Raw genomic sequence first — 27,770 nt, forward strand, 5'->3', positions numbered from 1 at the left:
TCAAACCAGTCTCAGGACTGAAGACCACAACAACAACAACAACAACAACAAGTGTAGGTGAGCCGATCTAAGGTTCTGGACTCTTGGATTCTTCTGCCTTTCACAAACACTGGGCATGTAGGCGAGTGTGGAGAATGCTGTCCATTACAATTTACACACATTGGTGGGGGAGCACAGGCACTCCCCTCATGGAGGGGTGCCCACAGTTGCCACAGAAGGGATCAGTGGTGCAGCGGGAAGACATTTGTCCAAACCTTAAGCATTTAAAGCATCTCATCGGTGGTGGAATATAAGGTTTTACATCACACCGATACACCATCACCTTGACCTTCTCAGGGAGGACATCCCCCTTGAAGGCCGGGATAAAGGCACCTGTAGCGATGCGATTGTTTGGAGGGCCTCGCTGCACATAGCACGGAGCTCCTCGTCAGTTTGCAGAACAAGATCTCAGTGGAAAATAATGCCCTGTACTGAGTTCAAAGATTGGTGGGGCATGACAGAGATTGGGACGTCACTGAGATGGTTACACGCACGCAGGGCATCAGATTGGGCAGCACAAGATGTCTTGATGAGCAATGCACTGGACCGCATTTTACTCATCGATTCAACTTCGCCATACTTATCTTCAATTGTCCCCACGAAAAACAAAGGCTCAGTCATGGGAAAACTACCGCCATCCGTCCTGGTACAAACAAGGTACCAAGGGAAAGATTTCAACCTAAGCCGGCGAGTTTGCCCCTCCTCCCAGGGGGTGGCCAGGGAGGGAAAGCCGAAGGATCAGAAGAAGGAGTGTCACGTCTGCTACCACTCTTAGAGATGGCCACAGAATGACCAGGATGGTAAAGCTTTTGTCACTTCACGTGCATGGCATCCGCCCTAGTACCACCCACTATGATCAGGGGCTCGCCCCGTGGGCACCACCCAGTCACAACGAGGGCCGTCTGGCACAGCGTCCATTGCCAGGACTTCTGGTGCCCCAAAACAATGAGCATCGACTCCTGGGCATACATGAGGCGTTAACAGCTCAGGTACTAGCAGAGTGATTCCTGTGGTTTCAGGGGGCTCAGCCAAGTGGGTACTAAACAGCCCCACCATACGGACTGGCAACCGTGCTGGTGACCAAGCAGGAGGGGGGGGGGGGGGGGGGGGCAGGGTGCAAAGAGAAGGGGAGGGGAGGGGTAGAGGAACCTGCACCATGGAAGCTGGGTAGGGAGATCATCCGCAAATGGCTCACACTGAACGGAAAATTTTTGGAAATGGAGGTCAAACCCCAAGGGGACCACAAATGCCGAAAAGGAGATGGAAACAGCAAACTAAACAATAGCACAGACCAAAAAAAGCCAGGAGGATAGCCAGGTGGACATAAAGAAGTCCACTAAGAGGGAAAAGTGGGGGCAGGGACAAAGGAGCAAGGAGAGGGAGGAAGAGGAACAGGGATGGGATGGTAACGCAGCCTTCAAACAAAGGAAAGGAGACTGCAATAGCTCAGGGCCCCGTGCACGCCACACACATACCCACAAAAGGACTGTGGGACCCCGGAGGGGAAAGGGGGGGGGGGGCAGGTATCTGTGGTGTGGACTAGACAGCCCGAAGGCCACTTTGTGATCATAATATATGCCATCTGGCTTAAAGACACCAACAAAGACAGCAGTTGACCATTTGTTCGAATAGCTTACACAGCCCATTCGTTAGGGAGATTGGCTAGTAGTTAGTTAAAATATATGCGTCGTTTACCGGTTTCAGGACAGGAATAAAAATACCTTCCCGCTGCTGAAAGGGAAATACTCCCTCCTGCCAAATGCGAATAAAAAGCCAGAAGATGTGTTTCATGCTGTTGGCACGAAGATGTTTGAGCATTTGGTTGTGGATTTTGTCAGGTCCAGGGATCAAAGCACTGCAAAGCTCTTATTCATTAAAATGTGCATGGAAAGACAGTGGGTGGCACTCAATAAGGTGTTTCTGGGCCAGGAAATGAGGACGGTAATTACTGCAAGCGGACACCTCAGTGAAGTGTCCCACAAAACATTCGGCAAGTACCATAGGGTCAGTGCAGATGTTGTCATTGACACGGATGCCAGGAACCACCGTGGGTGGTGGATGGCCACAAATGCAGGACAGTTTAGTCCATACTTGGGACGATGGAATGTGGAATCGCATAGTTGAGGCATACTGCTCACATTCCTGCTTCCTTTTTTTTTTTTTTTTTTTTTTTTTTTTTTTTTTTTTTTTTTTTTTTTTTTAAATCATTTTCACGTGGAGTCTCTCGAATGCTATTACATTATCCATAGAAGGATGGTGCTCATGCTGTTGAAGCACCCTGCGGCATTCCCTGATAGCTGTGGCTATGTCTTCAGACCACCATAGCACCGGCAGTCATCAAGATGAACCGGAGGAGTAGGTTATCATTGCTGCTGCAGCATGAGTAATAGTATCAATAGTATTCTGTAACAATGTCGATATCCATCACACAAATAGCTGTCCGCCCCCGGTAGCTGAGTGGTTAGCGTGACAGACTGTCAATCCTAAGGGCCCGGGTTCGATTCCCGGCTGGGTGGGAGATTTTTCTCCGCTCAGGGACTGGGTGTTGTGTTGTCCTAATCATCATCATTTCATCCCCATCGACGCGCAAGTTGCCGAAGTGGCGTCAAATTCAAAGACTTGCACCACGCGAACGGTCTACCGAACGGGAGGCCCTAGACTCAAGACATTACTATACACAAATAGCTGCAAAAGTGGCTGCAGAGGAGAAAGCCTGCCAATCAGCTTTCTGAAGCGACCATCGTGGAGCATCTTTTAGATGTCTGTGAGTGGAGAGGACGAGAACAATAGGAAAATGGTCGCTGTCACAAAGATTGTGGTGCACCACTGAATCAGGGGTAAGATAGTCAGACTGCAACCTGCAAGATCAATAGCTGAAAATGTTCCATGAGCCACACTGAAATGGGTTGCAGCTCCAGTGTTGAAAAGGCAAACGTCCAATTCTGAAAGGAGGTGCTCTAATACTCAGCCTCTGTGAGACTGTGTCGCCACCCCACAGAGGATTATGGGCATTAAAGTCTCCTAGTAAGAGGAAGGGAGCAGGCAGCTGTGTCAGTAACTCTAACAGCTGTCGGTAATGGAAAGGTCCATCTGGGGGTAGATAAACATTACATATTGTCATCCAAACTGACAGTGCAGTGGTAAGGAGCACCAGCTCACTGAAAATATCAGAGTGTATGAAGGTCCAGACACCACCGAACACTCTCTGAACATTAATGTAATTGGTACAGTAGGGCTGGTTGTTTTTTTGAGCAGGGAGATGTGTTGCTGTAAACTGTGTTTCTTGATACGCTATGCCAATTATAGAGTAAGTAGCGATTGAATGACAGAGTTCGGTAAAACAGCAATAGTAGTAATTACAGTTCCATTGAAGGAGCTCAGTTCCATTGAATGAGCTTTGGTGCCAGGTCTGAGAAAGTGTCAAATGGAAAATATGGATGTGATTACCTTCCTACCAGGTCATGGTCCACCTGACTGCGTGCAATCCGTCATCCATGTGCACAGGCTCGACTGCTGCAGGGTTGGAGCAGAACATCCAAAGCCTCAGAAAGTAGTTTACCTTTCTGGTTATCCTTCTTATGCTTTTGAAACTTCAATTTCTGTGATGATTTCCCCACTTTATCTTCTAGGAATGAAGAGAACTGTACTTTTCTTTGGCCTGCAGCTTGTGGCTGCTGGTCCTTGTCTTGAGAGGGGGCATGTTGACAAATGTCCTTGTCCCTGATGCCAGAGGATGACTGGCATCTCTGGCTGCACCGACAGTGTGAGGATGAAGGAGCTGATGCTCTCTCCTCCACCTAGAGGGCAGGCTGTGGAATAAGAACAGGGCCTTGAGGTGTCATTGCATGAAGTGTGGACTGTGACATTACAGTCGCAAAATTGGAGACCATAATTAGTCAGATGAAGTCTTTAAAACTTTTTCCTTGCATATCGATAAGACAGGCGGTCAAGCATTTTAGACTCCTGAAATTTCTTCTCCCTCTTGAACACTAAGCATTGCAGTGAACAAGGGGGATCCAGTTCTGGACAGTTGACACATTGAGGGGGTTGGTCACAAGGGATGCCCTCGTGGAGCGCCCATCCACATGCTCTACAGATAGCCTCATTAGCACAGTTGAAGCACATGTGTCTGAACCTTTGGCACTTAAAACATCTCATTGGAGGAGGAAAATAAGGTCTGAAATGACACCTACAAACCATGACTTCGACCTTCTCAGGCAACATGTTGCCAGTTAAGGCTAGGATAAAAGCTCCAGTGTCTGCTTTGTTATCCTTGAATACCTCCTGCAAGTGGAGAACAAAACTGACTCCACACTGCGCCAAATTAGTAAGCAGCTCTTCATCAGTTAACACCATGATTTCTATTGAGCTTGTTATGGGAAGAAATGACTGGTATATCTCCTAACTTGACACAGGCCTGAAGCATGTGTGATGTTTTGGTCAGCAAAAGATCCATTTCTCATCCTTTCTATTGCTCCAACCTCCTCAAACCGATCTTCACTATTTTCAACAAAAAACATTGGCTTCATTGAAGCGAAAGAGCCACTGTCAGTGTGGGAACAAACCAAGATCTCGGCAAACTGTCCATTTCCATTTCTCCTTGCCCAGCTCTCGTCTTGAGGCATGGACAATGACAGAAATGCCATTGGATTGTAAGCTTCTACATTAAAATCACTGTTCCTGATTAACGAGATGGCTGTGTTGGCATGGCCACCATTAAGTTCAATACTTTTTCATTGCGGATCATGTGCCCCGATGCCACTCACTCCGATCAGAGGCTCTCCCCCTGAGTACCACCTTGCCAAGGCAAAGGCCACCTGGCAGAGTAGCCATTGGCTGAAGTCCCAGTACCCCAAATTGGACAGGCAGTTACTTCTTGGCTAACACATGGAGGTCACAGCTCAGGCATTGGCAGTGCGATCCCTGCATTGTGAAGGTGCTACCAACAAGAGGGTACATGACAATCCCACCACGATGGACTTGCTACCATGCTGGATTTTGGATGCAGAGGTAGATCCATTTGACTGGTAAATGCAAAAGGTAACAGCACACAATGGAGAGGTAGTGCACCACATTAAGGCGCCTTTCACCAAATGGCCTCCACTTCTGTAAAATTTGGAAAGTGGAGGTCGAATCCAAAAAAGTGACCAGAATACAAAAATCCAACGTGTGTGAGGGGGAAAAAGCATTTTAAAAAAGTGAAAAGAGCAAAAACCTTCAAAAGTCCAAAAACAGTCACCCTCGACAACACGAGGAGAATCATCAACTTTACATTCTGATGATACAAACACCATGGGTGGCAGATGCCGCTACAACAACTTGTAAAATTTCGACCTTTCAATTTTAATGTCAGGGTTTTCTTTTTTGAATTCAGTGAATAGTTCATTTAAATTACAGAATATTAAGCTTTTGTTTCTCTAAACCTAGTACCATTTTCTTTCACACAAATACTAATCTTTTTCGCCAGGCATCAAACAATTGTTATTGTCATCTTCATAAAACCTAATAATCTTTTCAATCCTCATATACATTCTCTGTCTATTCCATTTTCTGCTTGTGACATAAGCATATGTACCTCAGCTATTGTCATCAGTTTTGCTTTCCTGTCAGTTCTGACAAGAACAACTCTGTCACTGAACTGTTCACAGTAGCTCACTCTCTGAACCATCTTCTTATTTGTAACTAATACCACTATTGTTATACCATTTTGTGCTACTGTTGATATTACCCTATATTCAACTGACCAGAAAATACTTATCTTCTTTCAATTTCACCTCAATGACTCCCCATTATATCTAAAACCAGCCTTTGAATTTCCTTTTCAGATTTTCTAGTTTTCCTACAACATTCAAATTTATGATATTCCACACTCTTATTCATATAATGTTATTCTTTTATTTGTTAATCAGTCTTTTTCTCATGGTTACCTCCTCCTTCGCAGTACCCTCCTGGAGGTCCGAATGCGGGACAAATCCAGCATATTTTTCCCAATGGAGAAATCATTATGACACTTTTTCAATTACAGGCCACATGTCCTGTGTATACACCTTTTGTTCTTTAATGCAGTTGTTTCCATTACCTACTGCAACCTCAAGCCATTGAACATTATTGATTTTTGTGCCTTTCAGAACAGTTTCCCACCCAAGGGCAAAAAAGTGACTCAAATTTGTGTCTTCTCCTTCACCCTCTTTGAAAAAGTTGTTGGCAGAATGAAGGTGACTCCTTGTATCAAAAGTCTCCAGCTGCCATCGCTTATACAAACATAAGAAAGTTTGCACTGGAGGGACCCATTCTGGTCTCTTGCATTACATTCCTGACATATTTGTATCATGTCTTCAAATGAGAAATAACATAAGCAAAATTAAGTTAATCTGAGAGTCTGGTCAGGTCAAAAATATTTAGAAATTCTGGCCCAATATACTTAGAAAGCCATATTTGTTCAAACTGAACAAGTACATGATTTCAGGTGTGAATCTTAAACAAGGTATGTCAAGAAAAATGTGGAGGGCCTTCACTATCTCTTCCATACCTGCTGGGACACTAATAACAGAAACAACATTTTTAAAAGAATGATTTTATATATTTCATCACATTTCAGTCTACCCTTTCCACAAGTAAAGATATTAGAAAGGACTAGACTACAACGAAGACTGCATGAACTGTATGTTAGGGAGGAAGGAAAATGCTTTGGTAGGAAAGCAATCAGTCTTTTTTACATGATGTGTTAACTGTAATCATTGCTTATGTAGCAAATGTTAAAATGTACCTGGGAAAATCAAACTTTTTATATAAATTATGGCTCACAAAAAAGGTATTTTAGGAATGTTTTCATTGTAACATATAACTATGACAATATGTAAATTTAACAGCTTTAACCTTACTTTGAAAGTGACTTTTGGCTTCCAACCAAATTTCTCTCGAGCTTTACTAGGGTCACCAAGGAGTAAATCCTGTAGGGAAGAACACAAAACACATCTAAAAGTGTTTAGTTTCAAAGTTTTAATGCACTTCTAAATTAGGACAATATCAGGTATATTTAATAAAATGACAAAACAAAACAATATGTCATAAAGATGATATACTACTTCTCGAAGTAACTTAATCTGTGAAAGGAAACTGATCATCACTTGCCAAGCAAAACAATTCACCATTAACATACAGAAAATAAAGCTGTCATCAAATGGGAGGTTGGCTTAAAGATCATAGCTCTTCAAATATAATAAAAGAAATAATTTGTTATGCATCCAGATTTAGATTAATTTGTAAGTGTTTCAATTATTACACTAAAATTTCAACAAATTTATTTCCACAAAATATTTCATGGTGCCACAGAAAAGTTATTCTTAACCAAAATGTGTGTAAAAGTTTTGATGCTCATATATCTGACAAACTGGAGCTTGGTCTGACAAAGATGCCATTCCCATAATGGCAAATAACATATAGTAATCTGGCTAATTACTGATAATATAAATGGTAATGTGAAATCTCTACATTTCAGTTACTTTCATCTTGATGGAGAGTAAATAATAAATATCCATATTTATAGGAAACTATTACACACTGAAACAAATTGCAAAGGTAGAGCAGACAGAAAAATAGTTAACAAAATTCTGCTTCTAAGACAAAATTTTTATTTTCAGGATACAAAAATGAAAAGAAAAAGTTGTTTGAAAAATATGAATGGTGGTGCAGCTAAGATCAAAGCCTGTTTGGGTCATACAGTCTGGAAGGTGAAATCAAGCCTCATCACTCATAAAAATACACTGTATAATAAAGTTCACCAGCCACAATATTTTTAAAGCTTCTCACAATACTTAACTCTCATTTCTTTATCAAATGGAAGTAATGTCTTTCAGATGAAAGAACTGAAGTACAGAAGGATAAGATGTATGTTTAACACCTGACAGTAGTGAAATCTGCCTGATAAGACATTTCTGCAGTAGCAGTAATTTTCTGCAAAATGTTTGCAACCATTTCTAGAGTTTGAAATGAAGATTTACAGTGACACTTAGAATTAGACACATTGCCTCTGGACCACCATTTTGTTATCACTTTCATGCAACAACTAAGGCTCTGATAATTAACCACACCTCCCCCATTATAAGCAGGAAATAGTAAATACACAGCATGATGCTTACAGAGTGGGGCCACTTAGTCTTACAATAAGGAACAGAGCACGTAGCCCAGGGCATCTTGAGTGACATGCAAGGGAACAAAATCAAAAATCTGTTTTATCCTCTTATTTGTATATATATTTGCAACTCATCAACACTAGAGCTTGTACACCACATATAAAAAAATTATACCAAATGACAAAATTTTGTGCTTCTGTGGCCAAAACCAGTTCAAACTATCACAGAGTTCTTCCATTTTGAATTAATTTAAAGTGGGATTCTTTGTTCTGTTGCTGCTGCTGCTGCTGCTGCTGTTGTTGTTGTCTTCAGTACAAACGGTTTGATGCAGCTCACCTGAATCAGTACAGCCTCATCAGTTATTAGATCTACCCATCTAGTCTCATCCTGCCTTAGCACCACATTTCAAAAGCTTCTATTGTCTTCTATAAGGCAGGGGGAGCTCTGGAAGTGTAGAGAAATCCATCCTCCTAGGGGAAAAATCCTGAGAGCAAATCCTGCTAGCCCAGGAGCAGAAACCTGCGCAGTGCCAGTAATGTCACCAGGGGGCATTTATAAATACCAAAAATCTTACAACCATGCCCCAGAAAAGGATGGAAGCTAGACAGGTTAGTTAAGACATCAGCACATAGAATGTTAGAGGTCTGTCAAAATTGCAGTGTCAGAGTTTGAGGAATATCAAGTAGTTGTCTCGGCATTACAAGAAGCTACATGGTGTCGAGAAGGAATATTACAAGAGAATAAAGCAGTAATTTTTTATGGAGGCTGCAGAGAGAATGGAAGGCATGAACATGGAACAGCATTTGTAGTGAGTGACTGTTTGTTAATCAAAGTGAAGAGTTTCAGTGCAAACAGCAAGACTATGTCATGTCTCACTATAGTAGTAGAAATCAGTATAAAGGCATGGTACCACAAAGGCAATAGTACAAAAGCTGAACCACACATGTATCGGATTTGCTATGAAAGTAGTAGATACATATAAGACAAACAATCAAGACAGAATTACATAGTTTCTTTCATAACATGAGTAACTGCATAAGGCATCTGCATTTCCTGGTTGGAAATTGGTATAAAGGCACCCACTGTCCTGTTGTGTTACTGCACTGTTAGCACTTTGTCCAATCTTTCTTCTTGCTAATTATCTCAGCAATTCTATTTGGCATTGATTTTGTTAGAGTCGGTGATGCTTGCAGCAAAATTGTCAGCCTCTCTTTTTGTGTTGTTCTTTTCAGCTCATATACGACCTCAAATTGACTTCCATTGCGATAACACACCTTACTGGTATTCCACAAAGGTTTTGCATGTGGTTCAAATCCAGGCTACGTGCAGGACAGGCCAAGACATCGATATCTTTATCTTCAAACCAGAAACATACACAGATGCCTTATCTTGATAAAACATTAGACTTTCGTCCCCTAAGTCCTCATACATTCTAATCAACTCTGTCTATAGCATCTTATCGTATGTGTCAGAGATGATTCTAGTGTTCAGCCACGGAACTTGTGAATTACTCTATCATAGGAGGCTGCCCAAATCATAACATTTCCACCATCAAAATTTCTTTGACTTCTTACCTGCTGCTCTGTTCTCAGATCATGCCAATAATATTGAAATCCATTCTGACCACCTAAATTAAACTACTTCTCATCACTAAAGATCACTTTATCTCAATGTGAAGTTCATGATGCATGTTTTTCAATACACTCTATTCCAGCCTATTTACGTTTGGGTGTTAGAGTGGGTTTCCGCAGTCATTTGTTGAATGCAAGATGTTTGTCATGAGACAAAATTAGTCATACACATTTGGCAGTTAGTGGCAACATTAAGTCGGTAACAAGTTGAGAAGAATATCAGTTTGTGGCCCTTGCTTTATGCAAAAGTAACCCTTTCTATGCTTCAGATAATTTTCTACTCTGCCCATATTTTCTGTTCTGTCCATATAATGACACCAATCTAACGAAATTATCAATCACTGTACTTGAACAGCTCAACTTCTTGGCAATTTGATGATTAGAAAGTCCTATTTCATTTTACATACCGATTTTTGCTTTTACATCACATGGTAATTGTTTTTCGAATGGCACTGTCACAATTGTGATTTACCCACACACAATATACACTGTCACTAAAGGTGTCTTTTTTTCTATCTGCAGTAAAAGATACATACACATACTAACACCACACAGTCAGAGTCAACTGCCTTCATACTCAGTTCCACCCTCTACCACATGAATCACTGATGTCTTGTTATATAATATACTACTGACATTGTAGTGCTCCGAGAATTTCTGCGTAAATTCTAGAATCACTCGGCCTTCTACCATCTCGAACACATGATACTTTAAATATAAGTGTGAGAGAGCCTGTCTACTGTGAGTCGACTGTCTGTCTGCGCAGGTCCAAAGTGTGTAATAAGAAGACCATAGATATGGCGGTCAAACGGCACCAACAAGTGTTTACTGGTTGCGCCATGGAAGCCTTAGTGAAAGAACAAGGAGTGTTTGTGTATTCTGTGCTGTTTTATAACTTTGACTGTTGTAGTGGAAAAAAAAAGAACAGTTCAAATATTGTTGATTATTGTTCATTTTGGACATGGAGAGAATAAGATGTGTGTTCAGATTCAGAATGAGAATGGACTTGGGTTTTAAGCCAACCTTTTCTTATGTGTAAATGAACTCTGTTTTTTTAACCTTTGGACATGCGAAGAGACTTACTTGATAGTGTTTGTTGATGTGGTGAATGAGTTTTGTAAAAGTTTGATGTTCAAATATATGTCATGAAATGAAGCAAAAGAAACTGGGTACATCTGCTTATTTTTGTAAGTAGAAAGAGTCTTCAGAAATTCCTGTTCCTAGCAGATATACTTCAGAGAAGAAGAGAAAAGGGAGTTGCAGCAGCAAGCTAACCAGCAAGGAACATTGGCTTACCATCTCAAGTAGGTCGTGTCATTAAAGAAGTGGGAGTTTACACACATACTTCACCACTTTAAGTCATCCAATGTGTTAGAACGTGGTGACCTGTGTGAAAGGACAGAAGAAAACAGGAATTCTGAACTGAAAACAAGATAAGAAGATATCAGGTGTTGTCACAGCAACTGAGCATAACAAGACAAAAGAACAAATTCACAGAATTGGATTCAGTCTGAAGCAGATAATGTTGACAAAAAATCTGCCAGTTAAGACCAAACTTAAAAGTCTGAAAGGGTAGTATTGGTGGTGTTATATGGGACAAAAAAGAGAAGAAAATTAAGGGAACCTGCTGATCTTTGAATGGAAAACCATGAGAAAGATCTATGGACCTATCTGCAAAGAGAACACCTGAAGATGAGGAAAGAACCAGAAACTGTATGACAGCAGAAGGGCCTTCAGCAGATGGGTGTGCATTAGCACTGGATCCAAAGTGCATTAGATCATCTATGGATGAACCTAAAATTTCAAAGAGTGTAACCTAGTCAATATTGTCAAAGTTTTCTCCAGATTTACAAATGCTATAAACATAGGTTTGCCATTCTTTTCATTGCATATACCTACATTTCCTTCCTGAGGTCAATTTCCACCAATTTTTCCATTCATCTGTAAGCAATTTATGCCAGTATATTGCATTCGTGAATTATTAAACAGCCTTCTTTGGAATTTTAATTATTCTCTTGTTCTATCACCATTTATTTTCTTGCACTTCTTTTCAGTCTTTAAATAAAATGTATGACATATTCGTGTGATTCATTTATATGCTTGAAATGAGAACAGAGTAGTACACTGGAGATGAAGAGAGATTTGTGAAAACAGTAATGATACACTTAGAATATTATATTTATTTATAACGGAAACATATTCCTTAAATGAGCATGTGATCATTATGTATTTTTGTAAGTAAAATACTATATTACAATCAGTTCATTGCTGCTGGTCTCAATTTTTCTTTCATATACTGACATCTTAGGGACACTTTCATTCATTTGTGTTTACCATGTCCTTGCTTCTTTTCACATGCAGTTATCCAATATCTGATGAAGGGACTGGGTCACATGTGAAATGCTGACACTTAACAATTCATGATGAATGAAAGCAATCATCACAGGGTCTCAGCTTGGACATTAATTATCTGTTGATATCAGATTCCTGTAATAAAATAGTTGTATCCACTCATATAATTTCCAAATCATTCTTGAATCAGAAACATCAAACGAACAAAAGATCCAGTACAAATTGAATGAATAATCAGACAGACAGAAAGAGAGAGAGAGAGAGAGAGAGAGAGAGAGAGAGAGAGAGAGAGAGAGAGGATGAATAGCATGAAGGAGTACGTCAAAATACACTAAATGGATAAAGGAAATATATGCGTCACACCCACAAATGATAGCCGATTTTGACAATATGCTCAAACGAGGAGAGAGTGGTGTTTGGAATCAGAAGAATTCTAAGCCCTTCAAAGAACACAATGTAGAATATATTAAAGCCATTGTATTCTGTCATACGGCGTATTTTTTACAAATAAAATATTTACAACTGCACCTGAATTATCCAGTATCTGAGACTCCGGAGAAAACAGTGAAGACATGTTTTCCTTCATGAAAGATAGATGGTCTTTTTATGGGGAAATGTTATACTATTAGATAAAGCCTAAATTGTGATTATTATGCTACAAAAAAGGGAAACCACAGTACAAGCACAACCCATTACCTGCATTTTCAAAGATATGCAATTTTAATTTTACATCCAGTATTGTCACCTGTTAGTAGTATGCAGAAGCAGTAAAGCCTTAGCACATCTAAATGCGCATTTTCTCTCACCTTTGTCAAGATGTATTTTGTCAGTTCATGACAGTAAAGATGTGAAGTTGTACTGGACAGGGTCTGTATTTAAAATGTCAGGTAAAAGGAAAGATAGTATACCTGTCGAGGGAAAGGTGTGTACGAAGGTCATATTCATTAGAAACAATTTTAGAAGTTTTGGATCACTGTGACAGAAATGAGGGTATTGTTGACATCCAGAGAGCTCTGGGATGTAGTAAATCTTCTGTGCAAACTATTTGTGAGCATGCAGAATCAATTCATAAAACTTCAATTGGCTTCAGTGACAGTACAGTGATCAAATCTTGCTCAGAGGCAATGGAAAGAATATAAAAAATCTAAACCCTTGGATTGAGCACCACAACAAACAGCACAAGCATCTCTCTAGATCTACTATTCAAATTAAAGCTTGTATGCAGATTTAATGAAAGAAGAATACGACCCAGCACCTTTCTTGGGCAGCTCAGATTGGTTTGATCACTTCAAGCATCATTTTTGATTTCACAACTTTAAAATGAGAAGAGGTGGCTGCAGCAGTTAAGGTTGGAGCTGAGGAAATTATGAAGAGGTTCAAAGAAACTAACAGAAAAAGACTATATGGCAAAGTAGGTTTTCAACCTTGGTGAAACAAACTTATTTTAGAAACAAACACCTAGCCGCACTCATTTCTATACAAGACGAAACAGGACCTGTATTTGTGGCTTCCAAGGACTGTTGCACCCTTCTTTTCACTGGAAATGCTGCATCGGATTACAAATTAAAACCCGTTACAACCTATCACTCTCAAAATCCTAGCGCACTATACTACTGTGATAAGAGCAGGCTGGAATGAGAAAGGTTGGATGACATCTGTTATTTTCAGTGACTATTTGTTAATGAACAGAAAATTGAAGACCTACTGTGAGAAAGAAAAAAATCCTTTCAAAATTCTTCTCCTCCTTGATAATGTTCACAGCCACTCACTTTCCATTACTGGTTCAAATAAAAACAATGAAGTCCAGTTTCTGTCATCAAACACTACATCTGTCCTGCAATCCATGGACCTGGGAGTTACTTCTACATTCATTTCACATCACCGTTTCAACGAGAGAAATTGGAGACTTAGCACGGGCAGATTGGATTCATTAATGTTGATGAAGAGGATGTGCGTGACCGCCTCAGTTCTCTATTTGAGGATCTGAGCAAGGAAGATTTGATACGTTTTTCTTCATGGGTCATACACAACTGTTACTCATTGTCAACAATAAAATCTGCTACAGTTGTAAAAATTATTTCTTTCTAAAATGGAAAGCGCTACCAGGTTTTAGGACATATGTCCCATCATTAGGTGCATCTGCAGAATTTTTAAAAGAACAACAATACCTGTATACATGGTTAAAATAGTAAATCTAAAGAGAACCAGCAGAAATACTTTTAAAAAACCCTAGACACACATTAAAATGTAAGTCCACAAAGGCTGCCTAACTAAGGTTAAAACAGATTACAATATATAAAAATGGTGCATCCCTGGTACATGACATGCAAGAAGAGAATATCATCTTCAATCCTAGGTCTGCCAGAAACCCTCTTACAGAGGACGACCTACATAAAAGGATAAAGGTTCCCATTGGAGGAGCAGAAGAGTGGAAACCATTGTTAGATGGAATAAAATATATAAAGAACTCAAGGTAGCTTTCAGTGAAAATTAAGAAGGAACAGAAGTCAAAGAATGTTAGCCTGTTAGAAAGCTGACCAATAACTAAGAGACTTGTGGAGGCCTTCAGAATGATCAATGCTCCAATGACAATTTTTGAAGAACATGATCCTGAAGATGTAAGGAATACAATAGTGAAGCACAAAGTTGTACATTAACTTAAATGTTATAAAGAGTTGTAACGTAAACTGGCAGTGAAGACTACAAGACTGATGAACATTTCTTTACAAAATGAATGCCAAGCACCTAGTGAGAGCACTTTACCTACAAAGGATTTGAATGTACGGAAATTTGACATGGAAACTGAACTGGCTATAGCACCCATAGACTCTTCCCATGTACATGAAAAACAGCCCATTTAGGACATAGGTGGACTTAATGGAAGTGATTGTAGTGTATTGCTGTGTGTCTGACTATTAAATATTTAAGTGTATAAATCTTGTATTAAAATGTGTTTCAGAAATGTTTATTTTTGGTAAACTCTTCTATTTCAAACTTAATAAGTGGATAGATGACAACCTAATCCCATATTTTATATACAAAATGACTCTCAATTTACATAAATTCAGTGGGCACAGCAATTCTGCGTAACGTAATTATCTTTTACAAAGAGATTTACCTGTACAAGCCTGCCATAAAAAGCCTTAATATAATACAGAAAAAGTTAGTTTACTTCATATTCCACATAAACCAACATTTAATAATTATTAAATTGTCGTATATTACTTACATACATTAACAAACAAGATTAGAGTTCTTTAATGCATGATAAACTTTCGTGGACTGAATATTAATGAAGGGACAAACATGTTTACCACACTTAAGCTTGAGCTTGTAAACATTAGCAGATGGTGCAAGATTACACTGTACCATTAACAAGATGGCTGGGCAGAGCTTTCTGCAAATAAGTACAGAGTAAACAGATATGTTTTGAGACTCATGTTCTGATAAAAAGAATTCTACACAGTGAAGTTAATATTTGCCATAAGATGGCTTGTTCATGACACCTTAATAACTCTCAAATTGTTGAAAATTTTTTCTTCTCTGGCAACTGGGTTATAAGGCAAGATGGCATTGACACTTTTTAATACAAAATTCTTTGGTAATATTATTTTCCTACTACAGGTACAAAAAGTGTTAGAAAGCTACTTCCAAATGACGTCAACATGATGGTATGGTTATAATAGAGGGAAACATTCCACGTAGGAAATATATATCTAAAAACAAAGATGATGTGACTTACCAAATGAAAGTGCTGGTTGGTCTTTAAATATGTCTGCTTGTGTCTGTATGTGTGGATGGATATGTGCGTGTGTGCGAGTGTATACCTGTCCTTTTTTCCCCCTAAGGTAAGTCTTTCCGCTCCCGGGATTGGAATGACTCCTTACCCTCTCCTCTAAAACCCACTTCCTTTCGTCTTCCCCTCTCCTTCCCTCTTTCCTGATGAGGCAACAGTTTGTTGCGAAAGCTTGAATTTTTTGTGTGTATGTTTGTGTTTCTGTCGACCTGCCAACATGATGGTATGTTTTATTACCAATGATGACATTCTGTGTAGTTTCTAAGAAAACATGCTACAATGCTAATAGGAGCTTCATTTTATTCAGGATACAACAAAAAGTTTCTTAACCAATGAAAGACATATGACAACATAATGGCCATGTTTCACGACAACAGATTATCTAGAACAACCTAAGTTTTCAATCCGTTGTTAATATCTATACCAACATTTGAAGCTAACTTCGAAATACTTATTATACAGTAACCTTTGTCATAAACTATTATAATGCAGCAGCACAAATATTGAAAACAGTTCCTGATTTTCTCTCTTTTTAATACCTTGCTGGTTTTATGACAAAGAGGAACATTCCTCTGTGTAAAGTGTATGATCTTTTATATTTACGGTAGGAACAATGATTTAAAGTTGTATATGTGGTGAAAATAATGACTGGAAGAACGCATCAACACACTCATTAAGAACAGAATTCTGTCAAGCGAAGTAACATATAAAAAATGGAAAACTGTTTCATGCAGCTGTTAATATTTTGTTCTTCACTGGAGCATAGCGACTATCTAATCAATTTGCGTGTCAACTGAGTGATGCAGTTAATAACAGCGAACAACATATACAAAATTCAGAGCTAATGCACACGTCCTGGTGGGTAATGAATATTGTGATGAAAGTACTTTGAAATCTATGCCACAACAGTGTGTGCGTAAACACCAACCTAACAATAATGACATCATACAATTTTATGAGACATTTAGAGAGAGTTTCAATAAACATTTTCAGACCTGAAAGGAGACACAACCACTGAATGCCTTTTTTGTGCTTAGTATGTTCAGCAATTTAGACATAACAGCAATGACAAATGGTTGTTCTGACCATGATGTTCAAACTCCAAACCAAACAATCCAAAGTTAGGTATAGTTCACAAAAGAAAAATGTTACAACAGAACCATAAACAACAATTCAGTTGCTGTGTTTTGAGAAAACACTGCAGATATAACTCTGAGACAAGGTTTACCAAACTATGCACAACATTTAAATACATTTTGAAAATTTTTATACCATTTTGAATCGGTTCTACTAAATAAATAAGAATGAAAATTATATGCAAACCTGGCCAATGGATAAGTCTTCAGGATAGAAAATACATAAGGAAAATCTGGGTTTACCACTTCATTGACAGTTCGGTCTCAGCATAAGCTAAGGTTGAGGTTCTCACAGGAACCATCCCAGCAATTAACTTCAACATTTTAGATTTTAGGAAAACTACAGAAAATCTAGATCTGGATGGCCTGATGGTTCTGCCCTTTCAAATGGAAGTACTGTGTAGATAATTCAGAGTAAAAACTGCAATCAACAGGTGAAACTTCATTATCATCAGTATTGTAAAATCCTATAGTATTTTATTTAAAAATTTGAAACATTTACTTTCCATACACGAATAAAACACCAAAAAGAAAAAAAGAGAAGAAAGGGAGGGGGGGGGGGGGGGGGGGGAACAAAACCCATGAGGTGAATGAGAGTGAGCTTGTATACAGCAGTAACTGAGGCAGAAATGACAACAAATTGTCATCATTTGCCACTATATTCGATGATTACTTACTGACAGTTGTAACAAATATTGAACCAACTAATAAACAACAAAATGAAAGACACATTAGATTTACTTCAACAGTCACTATATACACCACTGATAGAAATTTTGTTTAAAAAGAAACACACATAAGGAGAGTAAAGAAATAATATGTTTGTTAATAACTACAAATTCTTCTGACAAAGACAATGTTTCTAGCAAAGCATTAAAATCTTATGCTGATTTGATGTGACCACCCTAAAGCAATCTTTGTTATTAGTCAATGGCAATGTTCATTTCTGACGGGCTTAACTACACCATAGTAACACGCTACTACAAAAGTGGAGGTGAGCAAGTCACCCTCCAATTACACTGACATTTGAATCCATCCAGTCTTTTCCTACCAGAACGTGGCCTAAAACAGAAAACTGTTTCAATTTTCTGCATACAATTTGTAAGTTGCATCCAACTTTGCCTTCCATAACTGATTCTCAAAAGCGAAGCCATACGTGAAATCACAAACGACAGTCTGGCACAGCTAAAAAAGATGTTTATCCTCTTGGTACTTTCCGCATCTTGGCAAGGCCCTTTACTTTGAGAACAATAAAAATTCTATTCAATAAACTAAAACGTTAAGGCATCATAGGTATCACTCTCCCAAAAAGTTAACTTCAAAACAAATAGCAGATGGTCATAAGAACAAAATGAACTACACAATTAAAGCCAAATTCAACAAGTGAAAAGCATAAAGTATTCAGTCCAAAATGCTTTGGTACTGAAGCTGCTACTATTCTTCACCTATGTAAATTGCCGTCCAATGACTTTAAACAACTATGCAAGATGTATAATATCTGCTGATTTCACAAGCATATTGTTGATGATCCCAAACAGAACCACCCCAGACAAAAAACTTATGGTAACTGAATAGAGCTGCAACAACAGGTTTTCATTAGAATGGTAACAGTGCAAAGTCAAAAAATAAAAATGCTAAAATACATTAATTAAAAAATATTACAATGATCATATTATCTGTATTACAGTTCCAAGCTGAACCACTTGACCTAGTCATACAGGAGAGTGAAATGTGTCCTGGATATGACCTGCTTTGTTGTTACTTCACAACAACATTTGATTGAAATCTAACTGGCTCTATTTATATAGCATACATACACTCCTTCCGAGCCCAGTGCACATACTTTTAGCAGTCTCCATATTTGCCGAGAGAGACCATTGCTCTTTTGGAAGGTATGTCCAGCAGAAAAGTTTGCTTCCATAACTCCTCTCATTTGTGTTGTGAATCAAACCCACTCATACAAAGATCCACTGAGGTTCTAATACATGCTTTTCAGAACCAAAGTGTCTGAGGAGTGGCTCTATCTAGGATTTCATGTACTGGAAGTAGTTGGCCTGATATTTTCCTGAACTGTTGTACCAATTTTTTTCATCTTCTAAAGAGAGGAGGAGCAATATGCATGACTGTTGGAAGGTGGAACATACACGTGGACTGAGTACAGCTTGTGATGATTTCGACTGTTGAGTTCAGATAGGTGTCAAGTGTTTGTATACGCCTGCCGTGCAGCCACACAGGTGCTGCACACCTTGCTGTTTTGTGGACAATATCTAAAGCTGAGCAGCACAAGCTGTTTGCAATTGTTATCACAGAGTCTATAAGATGACTTTCCTTATGGATACCAACTAAAATGTTGATAAGACATTGATTGAAGATCAAAGACCTATACAGAATAACTTCCATACATTTTGTGGTAAAGTGCGTGTCATTTATGTTGGCGGCCGAGTTTAGGTTAGTTCTGCGCATCTGACGTCACAAAACACAGTCAGCCAATGAACAGAGAACGACGTTGCCAGATCTCGACTGCAGTGCAGAGCACGGACGAGTGTCTTCAGTTTTAGAAATGTTCAGTCATAAATAAAGTAATAGAACAAAAGCAACATCTTGATAGAAGGCTTTCTTTGATAGAAAGTTTGGAAAAAGCATCTTTTATACCAATTGCTTCATATTCTATTAATTAATTAAACCAAACAAGCAATAAGACTCCTAAATCAGGCGATAACAAGGAAAGGTGTTTGTATCAATCTCACGAACCGCTTTTTCGCAATAAAGAACAGCGGTAATTGTTTATTTCCTATTGTACTTCGACGAAGTGTGAGTAATTCATAGTCATACCAACAGTATTTGTCAGTATTTTGCGTGACATGTTAAAGCACTCATGAAGTTACGTTATGAGACGAGCTATGTTAGCGTAATGGTGAAGGTGTTTGGCTACTAAGCAAAAGGCTATGAGTTCAAGCCTTGTGCAGTGCTTAATATTTTCTTTATTTAAAAACAATATCGAAGTGTCTTACTTCACGAATTTTATTCGTTTGTATGCAATTTTTTTGTAATTTCTAGTGCTTTGTCTCTCCATTTACCCTTTCACTGCTGCAGACACGTGCTCCCTGCATTCTGCGCTGTGCGCGATTTTGTCATCACTGCACTGCTCGCCTGTGCAGACACACGGTGTTCCCACTGCTTTGACACATTTATCATTCGATTTCACAAAACCTATTTGGCCCAAAAATTATATTTTTACACATCTTCTTGACCGATACCTTCCCCCCATAAATGACTTAATTTTGTTTCGATGTTCAACGCAGTTATTGTGCAGCATTAAATGTAATAAACCATTGCACGAAATTTTGAAGAGTTTGCAGAGGTAAAAGTCCATAGCGTATACTTTCCGTATAGTCGATTTTAGTTGCCACAATGTTGAGAATGAAATGTTAACAAGATACCTATATTTCATATAAAATTTACTGTATAACAATATCTCATTTAATTTAAGTACCACATAGGTGTCGTATGTAATATTGAGAAATATTCCGTCTTTCGTGACTGTAATAAGAGTTTTATTTACACAGAGCATGTTTGGCTTTATTTTAAAGCACTTCAATCAATGAAAGGTATAGCACATACACAATGGTACTTATGTTCTCTTTCTTGTTTTTGTTCCACAGTCGCAGTTTTACCAATGGTATTGAAATATATTCCTCTTCTACAACTGTAATAAGCGACTTATTTAGACCAGACGCGTTTCTCTCTTTTGAAGCATCTCCAGTGGACAGTATTTTGTCTCCTCCATCGCCAAGTCACCTTTCATAGTTTTGTGCTGCGGTAACAGAATATTCAACGTTTGTGTCGGCTGAACAGTGTTTTAGCAAATAAATGCTGTCTGTGTGTGCCACACACAAAAATTATATTTGACATAGCTCAGAGCACTTCACTGATAGATGGTATATTCAAGTCCTAATGTTTTTGCAAGTCCACAGTTTTGTTTAATGTATTTTGTCTACCTCCTTTTGATTGATTGAAGTGCTTTAAAATAAAGCCAAACGTGCCCAGTGTAAATAAAACTTTTGTTACAGTCGCGAAAGATGGAATATTTCTCAATATTACATACGACACCTATGTGGTACTTAAATTAAATGAGATATTGTTATACAGTGAACTTATATGAAATTTAGGTATCTTGTCCACATTTCATTCTTAACATTGTGGCAACTAAAATCGACTATACGGAAAGTATACGCTACGGACTTTTACCTCTGCAAACTCTTCAAAATTTCTTGCAATGGTTTACTATATTTAATGCTGCACAATAACTGCATTGAACATCAAAACAAAATTAAGTCATTTATGGGTGGAAGGTATCAGTCAAGAAGATGTGTAAAAATATAATTTTTGGGCCAAATAGTTTTTGTGGAATCGAATGATATGAGTGTCCAAGCATTGGAAAACACCATGTGTCTGCACAGGCGAGCAGTGCAGTAACAAAATCGCGCACAGCGCGGAATGCAGGCACGTCTCTGTAGCAGCGAAAGGGTTAATGCGGCCGTGGTGGCTTTACTTCATGAACTGCTCCCCTAAACGTAAGCTTGCGAACTATGCTATACTATGGCGCTGCTTCTCTTGGCGCGTGCGTCGTGTGCAACTGGCAACGCAGCAATCTCCCGCGTCTGGGCGGGCATGCGCGAGCCGCCAAGATAAAAGAATTGAACTATATGATAATGTTAAGAAAAGTATCTTAGAAATTCAGTGGTTAGTAAGTCCACTTGCTATTAAATAAAATGAAATGTTTACGTTCCCAGAGTTCAGAGATCACCACTTAATAATGTTTTCACGGGCTCTTCTATACACGTCATCTGCCTGCTATGTCCATGTTGTCAGCTTAGTCAAACTGTACTGTTGTGGTTTCTGGCCTGTCAGCAACTTACATGTACAGAATGGAGCTTAGAGGCAAGCCTTTCTTCAAATGTCTCACTTTTCCGTTATCGTTGCACACAATCTCTTGAAATAGTATGATGATCAATTTTCAAAAACAGTAAAAAGCAGCAATCAGTCATCGTTTCCATTCTAGATTTATTAGAGCAGATCCAGATTTAAGTAAGTAACTAGCAATTATCAAAACAGTATTTTGGATTTGTTATACATGCTATAGTACATCTACACCTGTTGTTCCGGCTCTTGCCACGGTTAATTAAAGACAAAGGAATAGGTCAGGAAGTTACTGACCAGTTCTACTCCAGAGTGAATGCTACGAATTCTTGAAAAGGGAAGCCAATTTGATGACGTATGTTGACCAGCATATGATTCAATAACTGGGCCAATACCTTATTCGATATAATGTGCAAAAATCTTTAGTCCATGGTTACACATTGCACCATATGGTGCCATTAGATCTACCATGCTGACAATGTTTCAAGGCCTGCTTAAAATTTCCCTTTCATTTAGATGGCAACACACATCTTTGGAGCTATTTCTCACATGGCAGCCAGCTTCGTCAGCTCGATATGATAACAGTACGTTCACTGATCTTCTCATTTATTCTTGCTATAAATACTTTTTCCCAGAATTTATAGCATTCCTTCTGGAGTAGAACTGCTCAATAACTTTGTGCCCTATTCCTTTGCTTTCCAGGCTTAAGACAGCTAAGATCTTTGTCTTTCCAAATAAGTTAGAAATTGGGTCACTATTACACATATCAGAGAAGAAATTAGCAATTAATCTCATTTTACGGGAATCAGTATTAATGTGAAATTCCATATTCTGTCAACTCATGAAGCTTTATTAGTCCTCATTTATTTTCATACCTTGATGCTCTACTTCATTAGAAAGCAGAAATGCTTCAAAAAAACTTACTTTTGAAGTTACTCAACTTGTGTTTTACCTCTATGGGTTCATGAAAGATTTGCCTACATGTAAAACTCCTTGGAGTTTGTCAATACATGAACAAAATTATCTAGAAGCTCAGTTCAGAATGTTATACTTATAAGTATTCCTCATAGTGCTGGCATAAAGATCAGGGCACTGACTTACACGCATGATTTCATTCCCTGATTTATGGAATTATTGACTGGGATAGTGCAGGTGAAGTATAGAAAGTATTTATTCAGTTAAAATGAGTAGTAAGAGGATTGTGTGATGTAGATGACTGTATTTGAAGATAAAAATAAGTTTCAGTGCAATTGTGATTTACACAATCACAATACATGGTTCAAAAATAGGTTCAATGCAGATAGTTCTCCCTCACTTACAGATCATAGTGGGGTTCTATACTTCAGCAGAAAGTTCATCAACAAGGTCCCATTGGAAAAACCAAGGACTGGATAATACCTAAAAGTCTAAAAACTTTTAAAATGTGCTTTATTAATTTAACTATCCACACTCAATCGCTGAGGATCTTGTTATATGGTATACATGAAACTATATTCACCGTTACAAGCATCATTAGTGGGTTTTTTGATAAATATCAATGAGGTCATAAAAATATTACATTAGCAATGAGACATAAACAGCAATTACTTAATATTTAGCAAGGAAATCAGCAGCTGTTTGAATGCAGTGCATTGTTAACATATCTTGCAAGTTTAGTTTCTAACACCAGCTTCTCTTTTGTTAATGAATACATAGACTAAAGATCCTCCTTCACAATGGGCCTTACAGAACACAGTGAGTGAATGAATGAATGAATGAATGAATGAACCAAAGTCATTACAATGACATGTCTTCACATATTCTTCACTGTAAAAATGAAGTCCTTTTACACAAACAGTTTTCCACTGACATAAACAAATACACTCATTCTCTCTCTCTCTCTCTCTCTCTCTCTCTCTCTCTCTCTCTCTCTCACTCTCTCTAAACAACCTTTCCGGACCACAATCCAAGATTAAAAAAAAGACCCACCATGAAGGAATTATCCAAATGGGACAGAAATCAATAGATGTGATGCACATGTATGCACAGACAAATGAATCCAAGATTAAAAAAAAGACCCACCATGAAGGAATTATCCAAATGGGACAGAAATCAATAGATGTGATGCACATGTATGCACAGACAAATGATTACAATTTCAGAAAAATTCGACGATTTGTTAAAGAGAAAGAGTTCCACAAATTGAGCAAGTCAATAATGTGTTGACCCACCTCTGGGCCTTATGCAAGAAGTTATCCAGCTTGGCACTGACTGATAAAATTGTTGGATATCCTCCTGAGGGATATCATGCTAAATTATTTCCAGTTGGTGCTTTATATCAACAAAATCCCTGCCCATAATACTCCAAATGATCTCAATTGAGGAGAGATCCAGAGGCCTTGCTGGCCGAGGTAGGGATTGACAAGCAGTAGAAACTCTCACCATGTACAGGAGGGTATTATTTTACTGAAATGTAAGCCCAGGATGGCTTCCCATGAAGCGCAACTAAAGGGACGAAGAATATTGTTGACATACTGCTGTGCTGCAAGGATGTGGATGACAATCGAAAGGGTCCTGCTATGAAAAGAAATTGCACCCTGGACTATCACTCTTGGTTGTCATCCCTGGAATTTCACTAACTGGAATACAATTGTCTTCAGTGGTGTCCCATTTTGATCTTAGCCCCCACAACCACCGAAGACATGTCTGGAGATGCTCCAAGCAGTGGTAGCTTACCAAACTGTCAATACAGCTAGACAACCACGAGTGATGGTCTAGGATAACATTTCTTCTTAGCAGGACCTCTTTGGTTGTCATCTGTGGCATCTTTACGGCCTTTACGGTACAGTGGTATGTCAACAATATTCTATGCCCTTCTTTGTTTGTAAGCTACCCTGGGCATACATTTCAGCCCATCCACACATGGTGAGAGTTTCTACCAATGGCTTTTGTTCTTAGCTAACTATGTTGGCCAACAAGGTCACTGGATCTCTCCCCAACTGAAAACGTTTGGAGCATTATGGGGAGGGTCCTCCAATCATCTCAGAATTCTGACAATTTAATGCGCCAACTGGACAGCAGTTGTCACGATATCCTCCAGGAGGACATCTTCCAGCTCTATTAATCAATGCCAAGTCAAATAACTGCTTCGATATGGGCCAGAAGTGGACTAACACATTATTGACTTGCTCAATTTGTGGAGCTCTTTTTCTTGAATAAATCACGCAGTTTTCTGTAATTGTAATCGTCTATTTGTATGTACATGTACACCACTTCAACCAGTTTCCATCATCGCATTCAGATAGTTCCTTCGTAGTGCACCTCATTTTTTAGTGTACTTTAACAAAAATAGCTACAATGCTCGAAATTGCCTGTTACTTTGTCAATGGTAGGACTGTGGGGTTATTTCTTAACCAAAATAATTTTGTATTTTTGCAGAGACGGATTTGTGCTAAGCATCAGATATCGAAATATAAACTAGGTCAACAAATTTAATGGTCTTTTACATCTACCATTCCTCCAATCGTGAAAGTGAAGTAGGAGGAGTTAGGCGATACGTATTAAAAAGTCTGTATGAAAGGAAGGCTGTGAGAGCACTACATAACTTGACCAACTCTTCGAACTGTATGAAATTTTTTTGGTATCTGGCAATACATAACTGAGCAAAAACAGAAGCGTCATGTACCTTCATTTATTCACATAAATATTGTAGCTTCATTTTGTTTTTGTATTGGCTGCACTCCTGTTTCCTAAAACGCTGTTAGGGAACCAAAGTCTTTCAGCTATGCTGCTCAGATCTGCATTTATGTGATCATTTTGCTTCTTTAGATGAGTGTTCAACTTTACATTTCTGAGCATAAAGAAGCAGCTGCCACTCTTTACAGAATGCTGAAATCTTGTTAGGGTCCAATTTTATATCAGTCTGTTATAAATAAGTTTTGCATTTACAAAAGTCTAAATTTACGGCTGTACAGCAGGAACACCATCATACACACTACGCTAATGTTCATTCTCCACCCACAATAACATCTCGAGTTCTGCATGTTATCATATCCAGTATGAAATCAGGATAATGTACAGTCTCAGTATTTTGTCTAGTGGGTTAAAACAATACAGAATGAAAACTTTACCAAATGTTACAGCCATGAACTATTGGAATCGTTGAATCCAATACTCCATTCTTGTCGCTTATTGGCTAACCTCTTCATTCCCGCATAACTGCTAAATTCCACATTGTTGTTGATCTGATTTATGTTCTCATATGTAGGCCTGTCTCTGCAATTCATTCATTCACTATCGCTTCAAATATAGTTTCAGCAATGACTCATGACACAAAATGTGCCCAAACATTGATTCATTCTTTATTAGGCACTTTTATGTTTACCTTCAGTAGGATGTTTTCCTACCTTATCCAACCAGGTCAATTGATCTTCAACAGACTCCTGTAGCAACAAATTTCAAATGCTTCACATTGTATCATTTCTGTGCTCCTCACTGATTGTTCTATTTTTTTACACTCTGGTCACAACCCACACAAAGTTTTCCATGAATCTTTTGCTGGAATCAAGTTTATATTTTTTGAGGCAGCTGCTTCTTTTAACAGAAAGATTTATGTAATATCTATTTTACTGTCAAGATAGCACAACTTGTCCACTTCTTTAAAATTTAACCATCCTGTCTGTTCACCTACTGTAGTTTTGTCTCCTTCCCCCCCCCCCCCCCCCCATGCCTGTATTACAGTCCCAACTAGAACATCTTTTGGGTCATTAAGCACCAGACTCAATTCCTATTCACTTTTGGGGACCATTGTTATGTCATCAGCAAACTGTAACATGCTGATCTTCTGTCTGTGACAGACAATTCCCAATTAAAGATAATCCTTCCCTTTCTTCACTGCTTATAAAAAAAAAAAAAAAAGAAATATCAGTGATGGCAGTGAGCAACTCTGGCACAATTTTCATTATTTTTGGTTCTTGTACCATTGCAGTGTCTTTCACATAAAGCTTTTAGAAACAAGTATTTAATCTCCTCAATCGTCTTCTTCTGCATGTACTTACTTTTCATTGGTCTAACTTCTTCTGAAACGTTGTGATTTCTTTTGTCACAGATGGCTTTGGTCATCAAGCAGCCGTTATAGTTCACCACAATGAGTAAGTTGATCATCACTGGGTGATCAGGGCAATCTGTATTTTTAGTTTCTTCAACTTGTCTAGGTTCTAATGTTGCTGTTTCTTCTTCAACATCTCAAATTTCAACTGACATTTCATTAGCACTAAGTAAAGGTCAGCATTATAAGCACTTGACAGCTCTTGCAGACTATCCAGAATTTTTGTTTTACTAAAATACAGTCAATCTGAAGTCTTTGTTGACTGCCAGGCATGTATACTACCTACTGAACGGGTTCTTGAAACGTGTATTTGCAGTGACTAATTGATGGGCAGCACAGCAGTTTGACAAGAGTGAGGAGGCAAGAAGCTGTGTTAGGTCAGATGAAACAAATGAAAGAAACAGGGAGGTTGGGAGTGGAAGGAAGGCTAATGTCTGGAACAGAGAGGAGGGGGGGGGGGGGGGCGGAGGGGCATAGAATGTGGCACCAGAAATCCCTCCCTGACAAAGGTGGAGGATGTTAAATGGGTCACAAAATGATGATGTGATGGAGTAGGTTTGGGGGAGATCAGATAGAACAATAGAACAGAGGATGAGGGAGACAGTGGAGAGAACAGTGTAGGTGCAGATTAATGAAGTGAATATTGAGATATGAGGACATGAGTGTAGGTGGGTGTGG

The 27,770-nt window shown here is 38.7% G+C and overlaps 1 protein-coding gene across 2 annotated transcripts in view; it reads right to left on the reverse strand.

The window, feature by feature from the left end:
* Positions 1–27,770, reverse strand: part of LOC124599029 (GDP-mannose 4,6 dehydratase) — a 75,921-nt gene that overhangs the window by 14,078 nt on the left and 34,073 nt on the right. For both annotated transcript variants that reach the window (XM_047136043.1, XM_047136044.1), the window contains exon 6: positions 6,921–6,989. In XM_047136043.1, the coding sequence (XP_046991999.1) occupies positions 6,921–6,989 (69 nt within the window). The remainder of the gene's footprint in view (positions 1–6,920; positions 6,990–27,770) is intronic.

Source organism: Schistocerca americana, chromosome 1 (genome assembly GCF_021461395.2).
Source record: "Schistocerca americana isolate TAMUIC-IGC-003095 chromosome 1, iqSchAmer2.1, whole genome shotgun sequence".
Lineage (NCBI taxonomy): Eukaryota > Metazoa > Arthropoda > Insecta > Orthoptera > Acrididae > Schistocerca > Schistocerca americana.